General features: G+C 39.0%; 3 protein-coding genes across 3 annotated transcripts; 2 read left to right on the forward strand and 1 right to left on the reverse strand.

The window, feature by feature from the left end:
• The first annotated feature begins 88 nt into the window (after window positions 1-88).
• On the forward strand, window positions 89-14,344 carry spef2 (sperm flagellar 2). The gene is made up of 37 exons (XM_063488816.1): window positions 89-267; window positions 525-627; window positions 728-980; window positions 1,171-1,329; window positions 1,527-1,670; window positions 1,773-1,843; window positions 1,981-2,191; window positions 2,374-2,562; window positions 3,571-3,758; window positions 4,676-4,847; window positions 5,073-5,295; window positions 5,444-5,514; window positions 6,099-6,202; window positions 6,337-6,584; window positions 6,701-6,770; window positions 6,858-7,012; window positions 7,152-7,325; window positions 7,485-7,618; window positions 7,872-7,999; window positions 8,144-8,282; window positions 8,413-8,550; window positions 8,641-8,786; window positions 8,901-8,966; window positions 9,066-9,144; window positions 9,328-9,387; window positions 9,485-9,608; window positions 9,684-9,809; window positions 10,580-10,718; window positions 11,042-11,114; window positions 11,240-11,396; window positions 11,497-11,603; window positions 11,729-11,911; window positions 12,165-12,257; window positions 12,603-12,773; window positions 12,852-13,061; window positions 13,519-13,641; window positions 14,239-14,344. The coding sequence occupies exons 1-37, from the start codon at window positions 210-212 to the stop codon at window positions 14,302-14,304; spliced, it is 5,055 nt and encodes a 1,684-aa protein (XP_063344886.1). The 5' UTR covers window positions 89-209; the 3' UTR covers window positions 14,305-14,344.
• A 4,297-nt stretch (window positions 14,345-18,641) lies between these two features.
• Window positions 18,642-21,479, forward strand: pdxp (pyridoxal (pyridoxine, vitamin B6) phosphatase). The gene is made up of 2 exons (XM_063490180.1): window positions 18,642-19,431; window positions 20,287-21,479. The coding sequence occupies exons 1-2, from the start codon at window positions 18,834-18,836 to the stop codon at window positions 20,631-20,633; spliced, it is 945 nt and encodes a 314-aa protein (XP_063346250.1). The 5' UTR covers window positions 18,642-18,833; the 3' UTR covers window positions 20,634-21,479.
• Window positions 21,467-25,498, reverse strand: kgd4 (alpha-ketoglutarate dehydrogenase subunit 4). The gene is made up of 5 exons (XM_063490182.1): window positions 25,165-25,498; window positions 24,822-24,907; window positions 22,716-22,779; window positions 22,383-22,585; window positions 21,467-22,034 (listed from the first exon to the last, which is right to left on the reverse strand). The coding sequence occupies exons 2-5, from the start codon at window positions 24,873-24,875 to the stop codon at window positions 22,017-22,019; spliced, it is 339 nt and encodes a 112-aa protein (XP_063346252.1). The 5' UTR covers window positions 24,876-24,907; window positions 25,165-25,498; the 3' UTR covers window positions 21,467-22,016.
• Between the last annotated feature and the right edge of the window lie 429 nt (window positions 25,499-25,927).

Genomic DNA, 25,927 nt, shown 5'->3' on the forward strand with positions numbered 1-25,927 from the left:
TTGTGAAATAAAATCTGATCCAGGGTAAGCTATACTGAGGCGTTCTTTTAACGCCACCGGTAATGTTGATAGGGCGCCATGGCAACGGTGTACCAGTGGGATATGCTCCGCTGTTTTTTCTGACGTTATCCTGGAGCTAAAATGTCATACTCTTAGTAGCGTTAGGTGGTGTGTTGTCTGAGTATAAATGTAAGAGCTGAAAAAGTGCGATGTCGGATATATTGTGCCGGTGGCTGAACCAGGAGCTCCAGCTGTCAAAGGCTGTAGGTAAGTTTGTCCAACGAACTAGCTGCTAGCTTAATGAAGCTAAAGTTCGGTATAGATGTTGTTATTAGCTCCTGGACACTAAAAAGACAAAGGGCACGTCCATCTATAAAGTCATCAACCCAAGGGATATTATTTCAAAGTTAATACACAATACTCATCAACACGTTAACTCATTAAGCCAATAGTTTGTCTGGACTGCTCAAAATATATTATACCAGTCTTTGTTTGGGTAAATGACTAAATGTTCATCTCCACAGAGCCAAAGACCATTGCCAAAGATTTCGCCAGTGGTTACCTAATGGGGGAAGTTTTGCATAAATATCAGCTGCAAAACGATTTCAATATGTTTATGAAGAAAGAGTAAGTTGCCCCTTTCTTTCTGTCTCTTAGCTACAGGTGCTTAATTCTGCAGTTCATTTAAGGTGTTCATAATAAGTGTAAATCACACCTTTCGTTTTAGCACCTCCGTCTCCAAACTGAATAATTTTACCCGCCTTGAGCCTACTCTCCAATTACTTGGGATCTCCTTCGACATAAACACAGCCCAAGACCTAATTCAGGAGAAGCAGGGGGCTGCCACACGCCTCCTATACCAACTCTATGTCTCACTTGAGACGAACAGGAAAGCAGAAATTAGTGGGACAATGATGGAAATTATGCAGCCAGCAGGATGTGCAAGCCTGCACAAAAAGGAGCATCAGATCTATTCTGACGTAAGAGGGCTGTTTGTTGAGTTTTTTATGTGGTTATTAGAGGCTTTTTTCCTTTTGAAGCAGGCTTGTTTTGGTCGGTAAGAAACATATTTAGATTTTAAAAATGTTTTGCTTTTTACGAATAATGAAAAATGAAATCATGATTTGGGCCCTTACGTGTATTTTTCAAGCGTTTTTTCCTTTCACATAGCGACTGCGTCAGGTGGTGAAACGTGATACAGAATTGAAACTCCAGAAAATTTCCCAGCACTATGAGGAGAAATTCCAGCAGTTTGTGGTGACCCCTCCGATCGAGCAGAAGAGACAAGTCAAAGTCCAGGATGAGAAAAGACTGAAGAATATTGACAAGGTGCTGGAAGACATCGAAGATTAAATACAATATTAGCTTACTTAAATTGGTCTATAATTAAAACCCCTTTCCAAATTCTTTCTCATTCTAAGATGGCACACAGTATTTTCCTTTTGTACATTATCTTATATTATGCTCTTGCAATAAATAAAGTTTGAGATACTTACCACTCTGAACTGTGTATGTTGCTGTTGCAGTTGCAGGCATTTCATCAGAAGCACAAAGGCATGACTTTTAACCAGACCACTTATATGCAGGTGCCTAAGCCACCTCCATACATTTCACAGCTCAGCCTAAAGAAGAGACAGCAGCAGCAGAAGCGCAAAGAACGGCAAGCACAGGTGTGATAGAGCTAAAAATGCTGTAATAATTTCCTAACCCATAGAGGAAATTTCATTTTTGGTCTGTTGTTTCTTGGGTGTTATTGTGTTTTGTTCACATAGATAGTCCAGACTGAAATAGCCCAGTTTGAGACAAACAGGAAGAAGGTAATTACTGCTGGGTTATCATCAAGGTAAGAGAAAAGGAAAATATTTTATTCATGAACTAAGCATATTTTTAAATGTCTGTTTTAATGGAAATTTGTTCCACTCTTAAATCTTTGCTACCATATAACTTCTTACATATGTTTTTTTTTCTTTCTATATTTAGTGGTCAGTCCCCCATAGATTTTTCCCTTGGTAGCAGCAGTCAGGGCCGTGATTTGCTTGGACGTGGAAATAAGGTGATGTTACAGTCCAGCAACAGGTACATACAAGAAATCCGAAAGAGGCTGGAGGAAAATGCTATAGCTTGCAAGGAGAGAGAGAAAAGACAAGACAGATTCCTGGTGGAGCAGCTCAAGGTCCATGAAGCTCAGGAGGTGAAACATCTCGCTGAGAAATATTAATAGCCTTTGTTAGATATATTTAAAAAATCCAGTGGTTCTCAAATGTTTTTCCATCCCTCCTATTTTCTTTGACCTCAAATAGTCTGTTATTTGACTGTCATTTGTCATTTTAACCCCCAAATCAGCTAATTAGCCTCCTCTTCCCCACCCTTCAGGAGGCACGACGAGAGGAGCAACTGGTGAAGCGACTGACACGTCAGACTCAGCAGGAGCAGCGTTTGGCAACCCAGCTACTTCAGATACGTATGCAGAAGGAGGTCATCCGAGAGAACCGCCTGTTCAGAGAACAGCAGTACCAGCAGCGGAGAGAGAGAGACTTCCAGGAAGCTCTGGACAGGGAGGCGGTGAGATAGGTTCATATATGAGGACGGATGTCTCACTGCTGTTGTTTTGTATTAGGCTTGGTCAGTAATAGTATTAATTGTCTAGTAGGGATTAAAAATAAGAGGCCAGATTTACACAGGTTGTATTGTATCAACAGAATTTGTTATCTTGAAGAGAAACAGATGGACTTGAGAGGTATAGATAAAGGATATACTAAGAGTGTAGGAATCATGTCCATTCAGTGGTCACAGATACACTACAGATGACAGATTTAATGGAAAACAAATTAGTGATGTTCATGGTTCACTATGGTTTCAGTGTGAAAATATAGCTTTTTTGATAGCGTATAATTATTAGCAGTGGTATAGATTTACAGGTTAACTGTTATCACTTTATAACATTATAAGTTTAATTGTCAACAAATCCCAATAAAAGACCGAAAGCAAATATGATGAAACAGTATGGGGGTGGAGCACTGTGGCACAGACGAATAAACGAAACCAAGCTTTGAATACATGAATACACAACAATGTTAAGTACTTTAATTACTGTTTTTTTTAATAGTTTTTATGGGCTTTGATGACAGTGGCACGAACATAGAGAGTCACTTAACTAAATGTCAAATGTTTTGTATGTTGTCACCATTTTGTGCTGGTTTTATCACTAATTTAATTTCTCAGGGAACATCAGAGGAGAATTTTGTGAAAACATTTTTCAAATTCAGCTGTTATTTACAGAAGAAATGTAGAAAATCATATAATTAAATGTACACAGAATCTCTTATAAGGTCTTTTTGTGCCTTTTTGTAAACTAGGCAGTAGTAGTGATAAAATTCTCCTTTCTGTTATTTTTTGTCTTTGTCTTCAGAACTATTTGTGAATAAAACTTAGTACTAAATTTTATGCAGTAAATGATTAAATGTAATATTTAGCATCTTCCCTAATTTTTTAAATTAAAACACTGGTGATTAGCAGGAACCTTTATACCTTCTCCACTGATTCCCTCTTTCTGACTGGGGTCTCATATAGGCTCTGGCTCAGCAGGCTAAGTTGGATCGTGCAGAAGAGATCAAAAAGGAGCTTGAATTCTGTAACAGGATTGCTGTTGAGAGAGCTCAAAGGAAATATAAGAAGCATTTTGAGAACTGCAGGGGCATTTTGGAGCAGATAATGGACTTGGCCACAAAGGTTGGAGAATATCGACTGCTCAATGGAAAGTACGTAACATAGTTGCTTTGTAAAGATGAAGTATGAATGCAGCAAATGGTGTTTGGTTTCAAAACGGACCTCTTGGTCATTTGATAAATGTGTGAAAATTCAAAAATGTGTTATGTATGTTTTCAGAGTGTACCACTAATAAGTTGCAGAAATATTTTTACATGGGCAACTTCATGATGTGAATAATTGGACTAAGGGTGAAAAGAGCACGTACTCTGCTCTATATACAGATTTAATTTGTTTAAATTAGAACACATTTCAAACTCAAAAAAGATTTACAGATTTTTTTTGTGAAAAAGTAACTGAAATAATTTGGGCACTTTTTAAAATATAGATTTTTTTTCCTATCCTTTATTTTAGTTTCTTTTTACTCAAAAACAATATAGAAAGTATTTTAGGAAAGTACTGACAAACTAAAATCTGACTGAAATTTTGAAGTTGTTTTTAATGTTAATGCTAAAGCACTGCACAGTATGGTGCAAATGCTGATGTGAGTTCAAACCTGTGAAAAAATACCAATATTGGAAACTGTCATTGTACAACTGACCAGTGGTCAAATAAAATTGGGCCATGTAAATGTCCAGACTGTCTTTTCTCATGCTCATCATGCCCCATATTTGCTGTCTTGATCTATCCGTCTATCTGCAATGCTGTATGTATGTTATACTAGGTTTTACATGTCCCATGTCCACTTGGTCTGTGCTCCTACTCATGACCAGATTAAGCATTCCTGCAGAGTTTATTTACAGCATTTTCCACCTCAGTGAACATTGATTGACTAAATAAATACATTTAGACAACATTAAGAAACGTATTACGGTTGAATTAAGAGACTGGACATTGTTCAGATTTATAGTCCATATCCAACCTCAGAATTCAAGCTTTGCCTCCTGTCATTTTCTGCTATGATGTCCAGTCGGATTCCAGAGAAGCTGATGAGAGAGTGGAAGGAATTGCTGTTCAGTGGTCTTCCACTTTACGAGCCAATAAAGGACCAGCAGCCAGGGTTTGGGTTCCGTGAACCACTAAACACTATAGAGCTTCAGAAGCAGGAGATACTCAACAACCAGGACTATGATGAATACACTGTGAGTTTGAAATATGAATGCAGTGTTTCAAACATATTTTGTATGCACATTTGCCTGCCCTTACATAAAGCTAACTTTTGTTGACGAGGTAACTTTATTTAGAATAAAAAGTGGCATGGCGATTGAGCTACATTTTTGACATTGAAGAAGTGTGTATCTAAATTCAAGTACCCAATGCTATCTGAATGCCTAAGGTCCTCTTTGTCTTTGACATACGTTTGTCAGAATATGGTGGGTGAGTGGGGATTGCCAGAGGAAGCTGTGGAAGTGAAATTACCCGTGACCAACAATGATATTCTTGGGTACATTGTCCAACGACTGAGGAACGTTGTTGATCCACCCATCGCTGAACCATCATCATCTCTATTTCCACACTTTATCCTTAAGGCCTGTGTCCTTGGAAAGTTTTGCTCTGGCAAGACCACCTGCCTGTCCAAGATTGCTGAAGGCATGATATAAGAAAAGATATTTACTGCATACACAAACACAAAGTTAATCTCCACTTAAATCTTTACTTATATTATACTTGTATTATAAATGGATATTGGATAAAATTGCATGGTTAGTTGTCACTGTATGTAGTGTTTCTGCTTCAGCACATGGCATCTACGTCTTATCGACTGATACTTTGATTGAAGAGGCACTGAATGCTCACAAGAACGGAGAGGTTAGTTAGAGACAGTAAAATGAGTACTGCAACTTTAGTAGTATCCATTCTTATTATAAATAGACTTTAAAAGATTTTTCAGGGCAAACATTTCAGTTATTTCTGCTGTCATTTCAAACAATTATTCTGGACAAAATTAACAGGGCACAGTGCAGCAGCGTGAGGAAGACAATGAGCAACCTCTTGCAAACACATCAGTGAAATCTGGTGGGTTACTGAAGGTCTAATGATTTTATTCTACTGTTTTGTATTATACACAATGGTGTGTTTCTTTGCTTAGTATACAAAGCTGTTATCATCACTTCTTTTTTCATCTTTTTCCAGATCTTGAAAACCAAGAAGAAAATAGAGCTGGTAATGCAACAGTAAGTGCTGTTTGTGTACTGTATGTGTTGTATTTATCATCTTTGTATTTACTTATCATTTTTCTATTTACTTATACTACATAACAGCCTGTATCCATTTTATAACAGCAATCTGCCTGAGGGAAATTGTTTTTGATCTTTGTTGTTAAAAAATACAAATATATATTTGGAGAATCGAATGATTTGGAATTTGGGTAAAAGCTTTTCTTACTTTTCCAGCTTTCGAAGCGAGCCATACAAGGAGCTGCTGTGGAAAAAGAGCTGAGGAAAGGGAACGCTATCCCTAATGAGCTGTTAGTGGACATTATAGTAGAGGCGATCAGGTGAGAAATGTTGAGGCCATTATCTTAATTTTACCAGTTAATGTCACGTTGGTAATAGAAATCCAAATATTCATATACAAACTGAACAACAAATCACGCTCTACATAGTGAAATAATTATTGTGTCTGCATTAGTCAGCTTCCATCTCAGTCAGGTTGGATTCTGGATGGATTCCCATTTGGCATCGCTCAGTCACATCTTCTAGAGAAAGCCCTTGGTGGAGCTGTATCCTTAGAAAAGGAAGTTGTAAATAGCAGGAAGAACCTTGCTAAAGATCCCAATCCACCAAAACCTCCACCACCCCCTGCACCTGTGCTGGACCTAGTTTTGCTCCTGGATATCCCTGATGAGCATGCAATCAGTCGTGGATACACTAAAATGGGTTTGATAAACTCTTAGGAGCTTAATAATGTGTATCAACATTCACCCAAATATTAACTGTTGGGCTGTGTTTACATGAAACAAGTTAAATCTTAGTGTAATGTATATGTTGTGCAGATCTGGACGATGCTCCTAGAACCTCCCAGCATGCAGACAAGAATGTGTATCTGGCACAGATTGGACACAGGTACAAAAGAAGAAAATAGGGAGCTTAATTTGAAGGAATAACCTTTGTTCTGTGTCTGTTAATATCCAACATGATTTTTCCCTTCAGGATAACAGCTTTTCAAGATACCTGGCCAAAACTAGAGAAATGGTTTGGCGAAAAGCAAAACATTTTGGTCCGTGTTGATGCAGATGTAGACGTTCAGGAGCTTTATAGTAGGGTGGAGTCTATCCTGCATCAAGCTATGTTGAAAACACAGGGAGGTGAGTGGTTGGTATTTTGTAATTCAGCTCAATTTAGTGAACTTAGATTGTCATCATCCTTGCCTATGCTTCCAGGATTAGCTACAATACTTTTATCTATATAGTAAACTTTCAAAATTATGACATATTCTCTTATCAGCTTTTTCCAGTCCTCCTGTTGAAGATGCTGTACTAGACAGTGCAAAAGCTCCCAAGTTGTCCTCTTCAAGTGTACCTTCAGGTGTAGACCAGCCTACAGCTCTCACTGGAGAAACTGTTGAGCCCACAGAGTCCTGCTCCAGCCTTAAAGAGGAAAAGGTCCAAAGTCTCAGAGGTGACTTGCTCAGTATTCTGCTAATTTAAACAATTGTGTGTGTCTTTTCACTGACTTGTTTTAGGTCATGATATTTTGATATTTTGACAAATAAGTATTTTAGGGTGGTTTGGCACTAATTTGTGATTATTTACATATTGTTTCTTGCTTTTTCAAAAGGGCCCAGTAGGAGTGCATCAGTATCCTCAGTGTGCAGTGTTAGCTGTCAAGGAGCCCCCAAAAACTCACCTAAGTCTAAATCTTTCTGCCCCCGATCATCTGTCCAGCTCTATGTGAATGAGCCACTTCCTCCGGTATGATACGACCCTGTATACATTTGTTGTCTTCCCTGAAAGATTTAGTTTTGTTAGTTAGCGGATATGACTCACTGGAGGTAACTATAGGGGAGGGTTTATTACACAATTTAGTCCATGCGCAGTTTCAGAGTTAACGAAATTTATTAAATGAAATTCGTTGCTATATATCTTCTGCTGCATTAAAGAGTATTTTGTTTGGTTTTGTCTTTTTTTACTCTGTCCTCTCATACTTCCATTTGATCCTGTCTAGGAGATCCCAGAGTACCTGTGCTCATACTGGGACACATTGTGCGATTCTTATGTAGACGGTGTAAAGACGGTGATGCAAGAGCTGCGCTCGCAACGCTCTGTTATCAACCATCACCTGTTTAATATCAGGTATTCTGAAAAGCCTTTGTTTATACCTATAGGTCAGAAATGTTTTACAAATAAAAGATGAATTTTCATTGAAAACAATCATTTATGAAAACTGGTGCTATATTAATTTATTAATGTGCATTCTTCGGTTTTTGGTGTCTGTAGAGAGCGTTACAAACATTATTTGGGGCGCCCAGACTTAAAGCAGGAGTTAGTGTCTCAATGGCAGAAGAACTTCAACAGCATACCCGATGATATGAGAGAAGATGAGGATACCAAAGAAGAGCTACATCTGAGATTGGATGTAAGACTTTACAATACAAAACAAATATTCCTAAAATCATGAAATTTGTATTAAAAACCAATGAAATAAACTTAAACTTAAAAAAATATATATATATATATTTAAGATTTAATGATTTGCGGGCATACAGGAGCTACGTGAACGTTTGTGGGACATTACTGACAAGCGTAAGGAGCAGGATGAGCAAGAGAGGGCTTCTCTCATGAGTGATGGTTGGTTGGAGGAGCACATTGTTGTTCTCGTCAACCACCACTCTATACTTACGCAGGTAACATTGTAGTTTTTGTTTTGGCTATGTCTCTTACATAAAAATGTCTCTTAAATATCACCATAATCTTTGATTGTTAATCTTGTGTAGGTGGAGTTAAACCGCTTCCAGGAGACGCTCTGTATTCTCAGGGTCTACTATTTAAGCATGTGTGGACAGATGCTTCCCAAACCACTCTCAAATTTTTTTTATATTCCTTTAATGGAAAACATAGAAAATAAGGATCAGGATGAGAGGCAAGACGGATATCATTATTAGCCACTCAGACATATTAATACATATTAATTAGTGAAATGATAGAATGCTAAATATTTACACATAATGAGCACAGAAAGTTTTTGTTTCATCAGTAGTGAACCACCAGGATCAAGTTTGTGCAATCTGGATGAAGGAGAGGACAAGAAGAAGTTACATTTGTAAGGGAGAAGCACACTTGCACTAGTTTTTATTGTTTGTTGTTCACTCATAGAAACACTTCCCTGTTTTGTTTTGTTTTGTTTTGTTTTTTTCTTTAGTACTCCACTCAACAGACATCCTGACGCCTCTGGAAGGGTCTCCAAGACAAAAGGCCAAGATCAGCCAGAACCTGTTCAAGTCAGATTTCCTGTCTCTCTTTATGTGCCCTTTATTTTTCAGCGTACACACACACACATAGACACATCTTGCTAATGTTAATGGATTTTAGATGCGGTTTGTGAATTTGTACCTTAACTTACATAAAAATGTTGATGTTATTGACTGTTTTCACTTTTTTTTTTTTTTTTTTTTTTATAATAGCCACCACACGAAAAACTGATATCTGGCTATGAGGAAGCACTCACAGCTATCAGCAATCTGGTAATGGTCTATGTATATTTCTAAAATAATTCATGGAGGTATTTTTATGGAAGTATATACTTGATTTCTGAGTGGAATGGATTATGTATTTCTATAGGTGTCAGGAGAAACAGACAGGTCGGAGATAAAAGAGCAGGACGAGAAACTACCAGAGAAAGAAAATGAGAAAGCCTCCACAAGTGAAAATAAAAACAACAAACAAAAGCAGTCATCCAAAAAAGGCATGTCTCATGTAGATTATTAATAAAGTCATAGAGGTGCCCACACAACTTTCATTGTTCATTTTGTTGCTCCAGATCAGTCATCCCCACCACAGACACCCAGCCAGGCAACAGCCGAGGAGAGAAACTCAGAGAAGCCTTATAATCCTAAAGTTAGAGAAAAATTGCACAGAGAATATTCAGCTGCAGTAACTCATGAGGGTATACACACACACACACACACACACACACACACACACACACACACACACTAAGAGAGGCAGTGGTTTCTCTCTCTGTCTCTTATATCCTGTCACGGTTCTGGGTCCGTCGGACCCAGTATTTTGAGTTTATTATGCTTTGGTTTATTTTGCTTCTGGGATTGTTTTGTTGTTCTCTTGTTGTGGTGATGATTATGATGATTATTATTATTGGAGTTTCATGTTTCTGTTATCCACGTTTTAGGAATTGTGGTTTCACTTATAGTTCAGTTCCATGTGTCATTTTCTGTCTGTCTCTCTGTGTTGAGTCCGTGTCTCTGAGTAGTGATTCATGTTTCCTGTTTTATTGTGAAAGTCCTTGTCTTATGTTAGTGTGTCTAGCTTCGTTCCCCAGTCTCGTCAGCCCTGATCTCTCCCAGCTGTGTCTCCCTTCTGTTGCCCATTCCCTCATTACTACCCTGTGTATTTAAGCCCTGTGTTTTCCTCAACCCAGCGTCGCGTCGTACCATCAGTTTATGCCTGTGTGTTTTGGTTCTCCATGTTCAGTGTTCACTTCATGTTTTGTTTTCGTGCCAGCAATAAAGCTGAGGTTTTAAGTTACAATTCAGTGTCGGAGTCCTGCGTTTGGATCCTCCTCTCCGCCTGCCCGCACACAGAGCCTTGACATATCCATCTATTTATGCATTTTGAGTTGTGCACATACATGCAGATGTGTTGATGTATATATGGTTGTTGTGTCCCTCTGTTTGTGTGCATGTGCCCGCTTTCTAGAGGATGCGGTAAAGGCCCGCATTGCACTGGTGAAAGCTCATGGTCTGGTGATGGTACAGTCTCTGCAAAGCACAGCAGAAGAGATTTTTGGCAACATGGAGAAGTGGCTACACGAACGCTATCTTGCAGAAATGAAGAGGTATGGTACAGTGTGAGCATCAGCTTGAAACAGTCTTCAGATCTAGTAACCTGTCAGTGTAATTGCATTATCTAAGCCCTACAATTTGCAAAGGGTATCACCACACTTTTGCCCCTTGATGTAATTTTTATTTATTGTGCGACAAATGATGTCAGTATGTCACTGTTACCATAATGCTATACATGTATGTCAATAGGTGCTTTTGTCACTAAGATAAATGTTATACTAATGGTCAACTTTTTATACACTATTTTTGAATCAGAGAGATTTTCTGTCATAAATGGCATAAAAGAAATTCTTCATGTCTTTCTTCTTTTCTTTAGCATTGACCAATTAACAGAAGTGGTTCACCACCACATAGAGACTGATGCTAAGTTGAAGAATGAGTTGGTGTTGGTTTGTAATGACTTCTTTCTTATGTATATATATATATATATATATATATATATATATATCACATTTTAATAAATTATTCCAGAAGAATCTGACACTTCCATCATTTTCCATATTCTATTCATCAGGAGTGTTCTGACTTCTATCTGAATGGAGACTGCCGTGTGGTTGCTAGCCCACTTCCCCCTCCCCGTCCACCTCCTTTGGAGAAACCCATGAGGTCCACCCCAACCATAGCTCAGCTAGAGTTACTGTACCAGCAGCTATACAGCATTTCTCCATCAGGTGCAAATTGGAGAGACAAACTCTGGTGTGGAGCAATTAATTCTACAGTAACGTCTGTCAGTTAATCCATTATTTACTTCTCCTCCTTGCTGACTTTAAGGCTTCATGTCTACGTCTGGGTTCTTCAGTTTGCTCAAAGATATCATCACTACTAACATGGGCAAAGACACCTTGCCTGAGCCCTGGATGGACAAAAGTGAATCACAGGTACAGAAACTTGAGTAATAATATATGACAGTGTGGTTTGAGGACTGCAAAACATTTCTGCCTCATGTTGTTCTGTCATATTATGCAGCTTTTGCAAACAGTGTTATTGTCTGTTCTGTTCCTAGTTGATGGAGATTGTGTCTTCATTGACGGACAGCTATGAGATGGTAGACTGGCATCGGTTTCTGCTCAGTGCTGCTCTTCCTTGGCCATTTCCTTTGTTAAGTCAGCTGCTGGATGTGCTACAACAGTTCAAGGCAGCAGATACTGGTGACACAGGCTATATAAATGAGGAGAACTACCTGAGAGTAAGTCCATTTGTTGCTTTGTTAACTGTAACATTTTAACAGATTTAAAAAAAAAAATCACATTAAATCATTCTACTCTAGATAAAGCTATCCTCACACTTTGTATGACCCTTCTTGTTCTGTGATCAGGCCTTGGTTTGAGTTATAATATCACATTTAGAATGTATTATGTATTTGGTAGAGTATAAAATGAAATGCTTACCTCGCTAAAAGGAAGTGAGTAAGTAGCTTTTCTTGCCTCCTTTGTCATCAGACAGAGTTGTGGTTCTCCACTGAAAGTGTCCAGACTGTTCCTGAGGACCCCTCTGAGCCTGTACCTTATGAGCGTCTGGCCAACCTTCGCAAGGTGACTTCCTGTCAAGCCTAAAAGCTTGGTTGGGTTAGTTCACCACCACAGTGGTAAATTTAGATGGGCGTAGTGCACAAGCAACATGAACGGGGGGAAAAAAACACAAGAAAGTGTAAAAACATCAAAGGTGCTATAGAGCATTTTCCAGCTTTTGATATGTTACAATAAAAAATGCCATTTTGTTCATTTCCACATTGTAAAAATCAGTAACCTACAACACAAAAGGGAGTGGATCCAGTCATTCTGATCATTTTCTAATTCTCCATCTTCTTTTTTCAGGTTAAATGAGCTGCAGTTAATAAATGAATTAACTGTAAGATTTGGTCTTTTTTCTTTCCTCAGTTCTTTTTCCACATGTTTGCAGACCACTCCTTCTCTCCCTCTCGATTGGATTATGTGTCCATGCTGAAGTACTTTGCTGCAGACCCCAACCCCACACAGGGCTTCATCCGAGTACTTAGCGTGGTCCTTGGTCAAAAGCTCACGCATTCCTCACTGAACCATCTTGTCAAAGTGAGTATGTAAAAGGAAAAGTATCATGCAAAATCACTGCATTGCATTTCACATTATCATTGTGGGTTGTGTATTCAGTCTATGCCCATCATAGAAGAGAATGCAGACCTCTCCTCCTCTGAACTTGACTACAAGGAAGAACGTGCTCTCAGTGCATCAAGCATTTTGGGGGATGAGCAGGAAGTGTCGATCCCTGCTCTCCTTTCTGTCATCTGCCACAAAATCACTAAGATGGAAGACAAAAGCCACGTTCCCTCCGGCAGCCCGAGTCAGAAGGAGCACACTGCGGTATAGATGCCTATGAGAGCTCAAACTGAGCATTTAATAAATTTAATAAATAAAAATTACAACTAAAATAAATGAAGGATTAGATTAATTTGGAAAATGAATAAATGTAGAAAAATAGGTGAGGTCTTATCTCAGCAAGGCTTTGTAATTTTTGTAGGTCTTACAAGATTCACACACTTGTTACCTTCCAGGCACTATGTTTAGTCTTTTAATGGTACTATGATTGAGGTGCTGTCAAAATAAGATGAACCCCTGAAGAAAACCTCCAGTATAACAAACTGTCAGTTGTTGTATGTGTGTAATAGCAGAACTGAAGGACAGATGCATTTCCAAGGACAGGATTAGGAGCCATTAGGAGCAATGCTAACAAAGCGTATCATGACCACGAGCATAAATATTAACCATAACACTAAGCTCTTCTCTAATGATAATACTATTACTGTCTGCTGGCCTGCAGAACCTGGTGGAAGTATTCAGAGAGCTGGGATATGATCCTGAGGACCATGTCCCTTTTTCCATTCTCTCTCAGCATCCTTCTGTTCTGTCGCTGATGGAGAGTTGTACACACCACCAGCTTGTGGTAAGTTTCTACTTACTGACTCACCAGTATTGGTCATAGTTTGTTTTTTACTCTGACCCATGGCTTCAGTGAGAGTCCAACATTGCATAACATTTGTCCTCTCCTACACTGATCAGTCATGCCTACTTATCTACAGTTGTGGTTTACGTGCACTCATCATGAGTCATTTGGAGCTCTTGATGATTTCTTTGAATTGTTCTTTTACCACGGTGGAATTTTTGCACAGTATACATCTTTAATTACTTTAAAAAAACGTGGTGCAAATATTTGGATTTTTAAAAAATTATTTTCTCTAATCACACAATTTCAAATGTTTGCAAACAGGCATACACATATACGATATTTGCCTATTTTTCGCTTAGCAAGTTGCACCTTGAGCAAATGACCAAATGCTTTTGATTACCATCAACAAGCTTCTGACATAATTCTGGCTGGATATTTGACAACTCTTCTTGGCAGAAACTTCATCCACCCTGGAAAAAGAACACTTTAAAGAAATCATTAAATGCCCAAAATGATGATGGCTGTAAACTCAACTGTATATTTAACATAATGTGCAAATGTATTCTCACTGAGTATTCTCTCACTGTCCTTCAGAACATTCATGGAGTGTTACTGGACAGTCAGCAAGGAGGAGAGACTAACAGCTCAACACTTTCATAAAGGATAAGATAAAGACATAATTCGGGCCGCACTGTGAAGAACTCTAACTTGGGAAATGCACATGTGGATGCTTTTGAAGTGTTCTAATTACTTTAATGTTTAAAATGCTATGTTAATCCAAATAAATAGGTGTGCATCCATACACTGGTGTTGTACTACATATTTGAGATGGGAACAATAACATATGGTGGTGGATTGACCTTGCTAAATTTTTTGTCCTGTGATACACTCCAGAAGTTTTCATGACTGAGGTGCTTCTTTTTTAATGAACTCCAGTCCAGGATAATTCAGATGTCAAGTCTGACTTGTCCGTCACTGTCTGCTGTGGCACCAACAACCCTATCATAGTTCATTCAGGATGTATGTGTTATGGTAGCAGCTTTCCACTTTTTTCATAAACGGAGAAGTATGAATAAATGATATTTCAACAAATAATGTAGATTGTTAGACAATTTGTCTTACTAAAGGCAAAAAAACCATGTTATTATACCAATACTATGTTCTAATAATAGGACCTCTCTTTGTAAAAGGATGATTTTGCCAAGCATGAGGCATTTCTTGGTTTTATGGTGATAATCCATTTTGTTCTGCTGATATCTTCTGGAAATTTGTCCATTTGTCTTGATCATTACTCAGTTTAATAAGCTGCCTGGCTCATTAAATTGAACTTTTCCATAAGGAATTGTTTTAGCAGGAAGGTTTTTATTATCTGTTTCTAATGAAGGAGAATAATTTTGTTACCACATAATACAAACAGCACGGGTAATGTATTTTGGACTTTTTTGCTTCTGGCTATCTCAGTCCTTTAGTCTGCCAAGATCCTGTTTGTCTGATTGGTGAGTAATGGAGTATCCATCCATCCCTTTTCTTCCACAAATCCAATTCAGGCTGAAGCCTATCCCAGCTGCCACAGAGCAAGACCTTTGGTACACCCTGTATAGGTCACCAGTCTGTTGCAGGGCTAACACATAGAGACATATTCACACCTACAGGCAATTTAAAATTACCAATTAACCTGTCTCCATGCATGTCTTTGGACTGTGAGAGGAAGACAGAGTGCCTACGCAGAGACGGGGAGAACATGCACACTCCATACAGAAAGGCTTCAGGCTGGATTTAAACCCAGGACCCTCTTGCTGTAAGGTTAACTACCGTGCCACCAGAGTACACACACCAATATTTTGTTAAAAAATTGCATTAGAGTATATTATATATAAGTTCATACAGTATTAGGTAAACCTTACGTTGATATAAAAACAGTGAAAGCACTGTTTTTTCCAAACAACAAACAAGATTTTTACTGAGCAGGTATCACACAAATTTTAGACGACTTGTTTACAAAAATGACAGGAGACACTGCTGATAAACTCTCAGGGATCTTAAAAAAAACAAAACAAAAACGTATGCCCATTTAGTCTCTGTTAGACTTTCTTTGAACATTCTTGAATTAATGGTACTGTAAAATAGAAAGTCGTTATAACTTCCTCTCTCTTTATCTCAGGGATAACTTTAATGACCTCCCAAACTTCAGGAGGTTCCTGTCCATCCAGTATGAGGAACACTGTGATATTACTGACCTTGATGCTTGGAACCCCTGTTCCTTCATCCTGGCACACAAACCCAGTACGTCAGGGTTATTGTCATCCATTCAACCTTTACATTACCTCAGTAATATATCATAACAGTATATAGGTACTCTCCCAATAGCTCAATGTAAATAAATCAGAGGCTCAAAAGTGTTATGTGACTTTTTATATGGTTTCTTGATTCTCTCCAGGTGTCCATTATATAACTTTCTATCCTGGCACTCTGAGGGGTCCTTTATCCATCCAGTATCCTACATTCCAGTGTTCAGTTCCCAACTTTCTGACCACTCAAACATCTGGGCTCAGGCAATGAACCTTTTTTATTCTTTACTGACTTCTACATTAAAGGTAATATCTGCACATCATCCCTGAACACTTAGTTGTCAGTAGCACTTTAGAAATACTAATATTATAATATCTAAGTGTCTGATTTCAATTATACTTACTCTGTAGTAGTATTTTTAACTTACCGCAATTATCTCTTGATTTACTGAGATTTCTTTGTTATCTAAGATCAAAAACTGTTTCCATTAGCAGTCAGTCTAAATACTGTGCTGGTGGGAGGTCTTTTTTGTCCTTTCACTAATAACCAATTAGGACAGCTTTTAGTGTCCATTCAGTGCTTTGTTGCCTTTTCTCTTTGTTGTCTAGCAGTTAAATTGCATTCATTTAAATTTGATTTTATTTATATGGGACCAAATCACAACAACAGTTGCCTCAAGGCCAATCAGTGGCACCCGTGCTAGTTACAAGTGCCCCTGGGTCCTCTCTCTGCCTTGTGTCCAAACTGAAACAGAGGGCAGAAAAAACACTAAAATCATGACAGGAGGGGAGGAAACAAGGAATATTGATAAGAAAATTAGAAAGCTGCTTAAGATTGTAGATGAGCAAAGCAGAATCCTGGAATTTCACAGTGCAGAGAAGAAAAACAGAACATAATAGTGATCAGAGTACATGGAACAAACATTAGTAACATACATCCAAAATAATGTAATTTTTTTTTAAAAAAACTTTTACTTTATCTTAAATTTTATGTTTTTCATTGCTGATTTAAGATGGAATTTCTGTATTTTGTACATTTTTACAGCAATTATTCTGAAACCAAACCAAATTTACTACAGGTCACCTGCAGTGATAAAGAAACCAGCAAACATATAATGACATAATGATAATTGTAAGAGTTTTAAACACTAAAATTGTACAACAGAGGGAGTGGAAGTTAAATAATGATTAAAACACTGGAGAAGTTTAATCTCTGAAATCTAAATGTATGTATTTATTTTTCTCTAAATTATTGGAGGTCAAAAGATTAAGCTAGCTCGGACCTTTCTGCCGGCTTATGGTCTGTGAGAGAAAGGATGGACAGCGAGGCAGGGGACAGCAGACTCTGTGCATGAATCTGTTGTTGACTTTTAAGCAATTGTGAAGTTCAAATCCGGGACGTTTTTGTGTTAGAGCCCCACCTAGTGACGTGAGGTAAAGACTGCACTGAGAGTGAGCCACCTCTAGCAACTCATTAACAGAAATCTTATAACCACGTGTTGTTAAAATTGTGTCTTTTAGGAGGTTTCTGCCATCTCATTATTAACGTTATTGCTGTTAGGAATACCTGTAACATTTTTCGTTCTCTGTTAATAATCATGAAGTTTCTTTTACGTCATAAGGATTATTTTGCTACTTTGTTTTTACTCTGGTATATTTCAGAGAGATATTATTATTGACGTTATGAACAATTGGCCATGGCTTGGATACTTATCAGTAAAGAATAGAAGTTTCGTCCTCCTGGGTAAAGGCGTCCAAAGTGTAGAACAGCACAGTATAAAAAAATATATAAAGAGCTTTATTAAATTTGCAGCTTTTGATTTGGTGTGGATTACTTATTTATTTATTAAGCTGCATTACATATCGGTTTTTTTCTGTGTTTGTTGAATAAAAAAGGTAAAAATAAAGATAAAAATGAAGCAACACCCACTGGACACGTCATTAATTACACTTTGCTCGTACTGGATTGGATCCCCTTTTGAGACGATTTTAGCTTTGTGGCATAGTGCATTAACCTGCTGGAAGAAGTCATTATAAGGTGGGTGCACTTTAGGCATAAAGGGATAGACATGGTAAGCAACAATACTCAGATAGGCTGTGGTGCTTGGATGATGCTTAATTTGTTTTAAGGGGCCCAAAGTGTACCAAGAAAATATCCCCCACACTGTGACACAACCAGTACCAGCCTGAACTGATGATACAAGGCAGACTGGAACCATGCTTTCATGCTGTTTATACCAAATTCTGACACTACCATCTGAATGCCATTGAGAAATAAAGGTTCATCAGACCAGGCAACTTATTTTAAATCATTTGTCATCCAATTTAGGAGGGCCTGGGTGAATTTCAGCCTCAGTTTCCTGCTCTTAGCTGACAGCGGTGGCAGCTGCTGTGGTCCTCTGATGCTGTGGCCCATTTGCTTCAAGGTTCAGTATGTTACCTTGGTTTTAATGAGCAGTTATATAAAATGAAAAATAGGACCATTGTGCACAATGGTTACTCCTTTAAAGTATTTTAATTGTGGTGCTCTATTTTCTCCCATAGTGCTCTTTTGGTTTAGACTTTTTTTTTTTTTAATTTAATGCCATGTTCTGTCCATCAGCCGCCACGGGGGCGCAATTAAATTTTTAGAAAGTGCTATTCTTATAACCGACGAGTCCAATTGGCTAAACTTCTACAGTTTGATTGGTCAGTCTTGACGGCGTGGGCGTGGTTAGGTGTCAATGTTTTTGTAGCTCGCTCCGTGTATGTAACCGCACCAAGGACTCTGCAATGTGATTTCCTGACATTGATTTGTTTTCGTATCATTTAACCCGCCGGCTTCACTGCATGATGTACCAGCTTTCGACATGGGGGATCACTAGAAGGTGAAAGACGGAAGTAACCGAGGAAAAAGCCGGAATGGCAGGCGCCTTTGGCTTTAAAGGCTGCCAGAAAATTCGAGGACCTCAGATTAGAAATCTGCTTGAGGCGAAGGACTTCTTTCTCTTCGACTGCGACGGGGTCATATGGCACGGAGAGAATGCGATAACGGGCGCCGCAAAGGTGGTGAGCTCGCTGATCCGGCGCGGCAAAAACGTGGTGTTCGTCACCAACAATTGCACCAGGCCGCGGGAGAATTATGTGCACAAGTTCTACCGGCTGGGCTTTACCGACGTGATGCTGGAGCAGATCTTCAGCTCCTCGTACTGCTCGGCTCTCTACCTGAGAGACGTCGTCAAGGTCCCCGGCCAGGTGTTTGTCATCGGCTGCGACGGACTGCGCAGAGAGCTGCAAGAGGCAGGCATCCCCTGCGTGGAGGAGGCGGATGATCCGGACGCCACCATCTACAACTGCGCCCTGGCTCCGGACGTGAAGGCAGTGCTGGTTGGACATGATGACAAACTGACTTTTCTGAAACTGGCCAAAGCCTCCTGCTACCTGAAGGACCCGGAGTGTCTGTTCCTGGCCACCGACAACGACCCCTGGCACCCTCTGTCAGGTGGAAGGATACTACCAGGTATACTGGAATTTAGTTTTAATTACCACACAGTGTTGCTCATTCACGTCACGTTAAGATATTCGTTTTTCTGCCAGACATGGATAGATTGCTAAAATGGCTTAGTGGTCAAGGGACCGGGATGCCAAGAGGTCAGAGGGCCCTAAAACTTACTTATTCTGCAAAAATAGCTGGGCTTGTGCAACCTGCATCACAGGTTTCTTTTCAGATGTTCATCAGCATGAATCTGCAGTGTCAGGACAGGTCTGCAGAGAACAAATGGCTAAAACAACAAGAGCTCCGGCTTGTTGCGTTATTTAAACTTTTTTTTGTTCACTGCACCACTGTTCAGGGGCCCACCACTGCACAGATACACACAGAATACACCTGGAAGCTTCACTGCAGTATATTTAACCCACAATCCGAGGCACAGCTACCTTCTGGCCTCAGGCTTGTCTCAGTTCATCATAACTAGTTTGCAGAGCTTTAAGATAAGGTAGTAATTGGGTTATCCAGAGACCATAGGGTAAAAGATGCTGGTTCAGCTCAAGCTCAGGGCTCTGGTGCATGTCATCAGTCCTCTCTGCCCTCATTTCCTCCTGATATATTTAAGATATAAAAAAAAAGCCCCAAAAACATGTGAGAGCAGTTGTTAGTTTAGCTCACTCAGTAATCCAGTTTAGATTCCACAAATCTGAAGGGTGATTTTTTTTTTTTTTTAATCCAAAACAAGTGGCCCTCTGGAAAATATTTATGGCTTGTACCTACTGACTGAGCAGCTTATATGAGATACGCAGAACTATAAATAGCATGCAGCTGGAAATGAAAGTGGCTGGTGGTGATTCAGTCATCTTTACTCCGCCTCTCCCCCTGCAGGTTCTGGCTCCCTCACAGCAGCCTTGGAGGTGGCCTCAGGACGCAAGGCCACTGTGATCGGAAAGCCCAGCCGCTTCATGTTCGAATGCATCTCCAGTCAGTTCAGAGGGGTGGATCCCGCCCAGTGCCTGATGGTCGGGGACCGCCTCGAGACGGACATGCTGTTCGGGTCCAACTGCGGCCTCGACACCATGCTCACTCTCACTGGTGTGTCTCAGATCGAGGAGGCCCAGGAGTACAGGAATAGTGACCAAACCACCAACCACAGCTTGGTGCCCGACTACGTGGTGGACACCATTGCTGATTTCTTACCGGCTTTTGAGGAACTGGACGAACAGAGCAACTGATGAGTCTGTGGTCTCCAGTAGAGAGCACAGATTGCTTCAAGCGCAATGTTGAGTCTTTAGTTTGCAACAGAATTAAATCTTAATAAATAACAAGGCGCTGTTTATGTTGTGACCAAGACTGATTTAGGGCAAATAATTTCCATAATCACAGTAATCCAGTGCATACCTCAGTGTTTCTTCAAGTGTTGTGCTCATTTTGTGACTTGACAGTTTCTGTAGCTTTACGTGTTTATAATAATCTATGAATATACTGCAGTTTTGTGTTCATACAGATCATATCGTGTTTGATATTGAGTTTTAAACATCCAGAGGTATTTTTGTAAAGCCATGAATTGTTCTGAATTCATGTGTTTAGAAGCTGGCTGTTTAAAGTTTGTTGCCAAACAGGAGACATGTACTTACTAATGCTGAATTATCTTCAAGTGTGCTTGCCTAGGTGTCACTTCTAATTATATCACGAGAAGATAAAAAAAACTAACAGTGTGAGCTTTTCTCAGCTCTGGTAGAGACTAAGCTGACAATCTGCCAGGCAGACAGGTAAAGTGTTCATTCACTTCCGGCCTTTCTGTCATGTCTGTGCTACTTGTGCCAATATTCATCGGAGTAAACGGCTTACTGAAACTCATAGCTAGAAAGCCAGTAATGGTTGCCTATCATACTGCACTGTTGTGAACTTTCAGTGTTGTTAATGTTTACCATATAGAGCATGCCAGCAATGGTAACAATAAATACCTTAAATTAAATTTTTCTTGAAAAGAGTGGTGGCCTGTTACTAGAATTCGCTTTATGGTCTGCTTGTTTTGGATCTGCACAATCAAATTCCAACAATAAAATAATCCAACATTATTTTAATCATTTAAATCCAGCTGTTCACATGAAATCAATGTAATTTCATGCAGCATTGTTGCATCAACTACCTCACCAGCCTTTTAGCTCCAAAAACCATCAGTTCAAGTGCAGCGAGAGACATGGAAAGTCCAATTTCCTTCTGTATACTAGAGCCTCCTGCTTGGATTTTAGTCAGCAGGTAAAATTAGATAAATTGGATGAAAAATTAACAAATAAAGATGAGTTGATGATTTTGTTTTTAAACTAAAATTGATTAAAAACAAACCTTTGAGAAAAATATGCAATGCCAGGTGAATAAAGACAAACCAAGGAGCTAGTGTGCCTTTGCAGCGTGTTTTACAGTGAACATCTGTTTGTATGGAGTTCATATACACTTAAACAACTGACAATCAACATATATACATTTTAACAGGATCCATGTAATACTTTATTCTACATGTGGCATCAGGTTCTCTTGTGCTGACGAACAGGATTAAAGACATACTGATCATCAACATATAAGGACTTTGGCTGCAGTGATGGCGTCACTTCATGTCACTCTGGTCCACCGCGCTGTGGCAAAGAAATGATATAGAATACAAATAAACACAAATACCAGCCAAAATATATCCTTAAATACTCAAAACTTTTAGATTCTACATTCAGTTTCTATAGCTAGTTATGTACCAGCAACAAGTTACAGTAAGTTTTCCTGTTCTCACTCAGTCCATAAACTTAACCTTTGTACTTTTGAATCCCACTGCTACGAGTTTATGATCAGTCAAAGGTGGGTCATATACTGTTGCCAACTTTGCTTGACATTTGACTTTTTTACGTCTCTTTTGTTATTCCACTCTGCTCAATTTTAAAGAACCAAGTAGTTCTGTGTAAAAACTCTGGGTACAGTTAAGATAGCCTCACCTGGATGTAATCCATCTCATCTGCTGTTAACGGTCTCCTGCGGTACCTTGCAGGAAGTAGCTGAATAGAAGCCAGTGTGTCTGGTGTGCCTGGGGTTGGTGTTAAAGGTGCATGCAGTCTTGATAACTGAGGCGATGCTGGAGCTGAAGTGGGAGCATTATGTTGAGGAAGGTTTAGTGCTAATGTTTTCAATGCCTCCTGGGCTAGAGGATGAAAAGAAAAAGAGTAACGTAATGAAATAATCACCAGGGAAGGCATTGTTAACGATTAAATTTCTGATAAATGTGAACCTAAAAGAACACATTCATTCAGCTGGGAAAAACAAAGGCTCACCATTAGGTCTGGGCAGGCCTTGTCTGTTGGGGAATTTGATCAGGGGAGTATGAGGCCGTATTGCCTGAGAAAACAAAATCAAACAGCAGTCAGTAAAAGGGTAGGCATCCTGACATGACAAGAAATGGACAGTATTTTTTTTTGTCTCCCACACGTGCTAAAACAGAGTGAATGAGCTTTAAAACAAACACAGCAGCTAGAAAAATATGATGAACACCACTAGGGTGAATTTAAATTTTTATTTATGTTTGGTATGACCTGTGACTTGTGACAGTATTTTTGTAACATCAGGTGCTCAACGTTAAGTTAATGTAGCCTTCTAACAGCACAGTTGATAGGAATATACCACAAAACATACAACAGAGCAAACATTATACAAAATACAAGTGCATCTAACAGATCAACCCATGAAAGTAGTGCAGTGTATCAGTATACCCATCTTTTAAGTGCTTTTTGGTGACACAAACAACAGTCTATAGTGACAGAGTCTCAGTTGTTTGTGATAATCAGACAAATTAGCATTACAGTAACAATGACAATAATAATAATAACAATAAATAGATATATTATAAATGTAAATAATATAATATTCAAATACTTTGTTAAGATACCTTCACAGGGAATCATTATGTATTCTGCCTTTAGTTTTGTCTTCAGCAAGTCAAATATAACTAAACTGTGTTGAGATCAAATGACTGACTTGTCCACAGCAGTTTATTTTGCGACATGGTTTGGGGTTAACTGTGCACTCGTACTGTGAACTGCTGTCCAGTCAACTTTGTAGTGTTTGGCTGAATCCGAGCATAAAGCATAGCTTCTTACATGCCAAAATAAATCTGATTTTCTGCCTCATGGCACTGGATTTCATGATTGAGTGCCACTGAGTCTCAGTACCTGTGTTTCATGTGTCTCTTCTCTTTAGTGTTATCTGGCCTTTCTGTTCTCCACAGTGGCAAATGATTTGGACTTTGGAGTGAACCCCTTTGTACAGGCTCTAGATGTTGGATGTTGTGAAGAGGTTTTTCCTCACCATTAACTAATCATCCACCTCTTCCATACAAGTCAAGATGTTACTCATGTTGCTAATTAACAATTTATTGTGCCGAATCATTGACTTAGTCTGGATTTGTTTTGTTTCTGCAGCTGGTAAGGGTGGCCTGCTTCCCTTGCACTGAGAGCTCCTTTGACAGCAAGTTGCAGGTTCACAACAACAACTTTGAAACTTTTTAAGTTTCACACATGAAATCAACTCTGAACGTTTTTAATTTATGAATAAATTAAAAAGGTATAGTCCACACTTGTCCAAGAAACAGCTTTTGAATGAACTGTGCAGTTACTTATGATTGTTACATATGTTATATAACTATAACTCCAATCTGTGAAAGATATTTCCTGACATCAGGAGTTAGGCATTTTAGCGGCCTAACTGCAGCTAAAATGCAGTAATTCTGATCCACATTAGTTATGAAAGAACAAACAAGCGGTCATCACAAACGTACTGTTACAAACATTTTTTCCGTACCAATAGCATAAATTTAGTGGCTAAATGCAAATTAAACATTTGTAAAGACTATTTCTGTTTTCCTGTCATTACAGACCGCTCACATCCTCCAGTAATTGAAAAACGATCAAAATTAGTCTATTAGTAGGAAATAAGCACTGCTGGTACAGTTCCTTAATACTGTGGTACAAAGATCTGTCTTTAACCGACATATAGGCCTCCATGTGCACCGTTTTATGTTATGTGAACAGCACAGGGTAAAGAACTGCCTAGTTTTCTAACTCCTACAAAGACTTATCTTCTACTCAGCCATAGCAAGACTGACAACTAAAACGACTAATATTACACCTACCTTAAGTTTTAATTAATTGATTAAAAGGCCGCTATCACAACGTGACTAAACGATATTGATGTGTCCTGTGCGGTTTATGAACAAGGACACTAACAAGGGTATGACGGGTCTTTGCCACCTCAAGAGGCCGCAGGATATAAAGTAGTTTACTGTTCGGAACAGCGGGAAAAGCAGCGTTTTACTTTGTAAGCTCTAAATCAGGTGGCAACACAAACAAACCCGGAGAAATTAACATTTAAGTAGTTAACGTTACCTGAACAACTCGAGCGGTGGGAGCTGCCATTTTGGAGCTGACTTTACTCCCCATGACGACCTCTCAGGTTTACTTCCGGTTTGAAGCTGCAGAAAGAAAAAAACACGCAAAAACACCACATGATGGCGCTATCGACGGCGAGCCCGTAAGACAGAAAGGGTTCAGCGAATGACATTATAAAAACGGTGCAGGAGGTAATGTGAAAGTCATTGTAGACAAATAGCAATACATGTTATGGGAAGAGTGTTTAATTTTTAGGTAAGATTTGATCGTTAACATACATTTTGAGTGGAAGGTTGAAGTGCATTAGCGATAAATGCACTGTTATCATGCTACACCTTACCTCTAGCTGTGTCTTTAACCCTCTGTCTATGATGGCAGGTGGCCGGTAGATGTGTTGTCAGCGACTGTCCTGTTAGGTCAGGCCATGTTACAGTCTTCGTTAGCCGTCCCCTGTAAAAAAAAAAAAAAACATGAAAAACTGTATCACTAAAAACCTCCAGCCCGTTCTAAAGTTAAATTATTCGATCTCTGATAAGGCCCAGAACACCATTACTGTTGTCAAAGCGACAAAATTGATTGATTATTGTCGTATGGTAAGGAAAATGCCAACACAAGGCTCCTGTTAGGTAACGGCAAAAATATCTATCTTTAATTTCACCCTCCCTTGAAGAAAACGGATAACCTCGTCACGTGGGCTGTGCTCGCTCAATCATAAGCGAGATAAGGAACAGAGCTCTTTTATTTGTGAAGATATGTCACCAGCAGCAATATCGCTTTTTCCTTCGTGCCGCGTTGCACATACTGTAGTATTTGTAGTATAATATCTATATAAAAGCCAGATTACACAGCAATTAGGTTATTAATATTGCTGTTCCTTACTATTTGGGGCTCATAAGAGAGGAAAACCCAGCACATATTGGGTATCTGACTTTTTTCTCTCTCATAATTTATATGTCTCAGCAGTTCTCTTAATATAACGTATTAACATCTTTCATTATAGGCCTTCTGGAAAACAATGTGCAAATGCTGTTAAAACCACAGGCATCTGGTTTAGATTCCAGACTTTCTGATGATGGGAAAACATAAATAATAGCTTGTAATGG

Source organism: Pelmatolapia mariae, linkage group LG12 (genome assembly GCF_036321145.2).
Source record: "Pelmatolapia mariae isolate MD_Pm_ZW linkage group LG12, Pm_UMD_F_2, whole genome shotgun sequence".
Classification (NCBI taxonomy): domain Eukaryota; kingdom Metazoa; phylum Chordata; class Actinopteri; order Cichliformes; family Cichlidae; genus Pelmatolapia; species Pelmatolapia mariae.

Coding starts and splice junctions, on each gene's coding strand:
- spef2 (XM_063488816.1), top strand. CDS start 210: ATGTCGGATATATTGTGCCGGTGGCTGAACCAGGAGCTCCAGCTGTCA. Junction 1,671..1,772: donor GCAAAGAACGGCAAGCACAG/GTGTGATAGAGC, acceptor TTGTTCACATAG/ATAGTCCAGACTGAAATAGC. Junction 8,967..9,065: donor GACAAGAAGAAGTTACATTT/GTAAGGGAGAAG, acceptor TTTTTTCTTTAG/TACTCCACTCAACAGACATC.
- pdxp (XM_063490180.1), top strand. CDS start 18,834: ATGGCAGGCGCCTTTGGCTTTAAAGGCTGCCAGAAAATTCGAGGACCT. Junction 19,432..20,286: donor AGGTGGAAGGATACTACCAG/GTATACTGGAAT, acceptor CTCCCCCTGCAG/GTTCTGGCTCCCTCACAGCA.
- kgd4 (XM_063490182.1), bottom strand. CDS start 24,875: ATGGGGAGTAAAGTCAGCTCCAAAATGGCAGCTCCCACCGCTCGAGTT. Junction 22,780..24,821: donor CCACCGCTCGAGTTGTTCAG/GTAACGTTAACT, acceptor TTGTTTTCTCAG/GCAATACGGCCTCATACTCC. Junction 22,586..22,715: donor AGGCCTGCCCAGACCTAATG/GTGAGCCTTTGT, acceptor TTCATCCTCTAG/CCCAGGAGGCATTGAAAACA.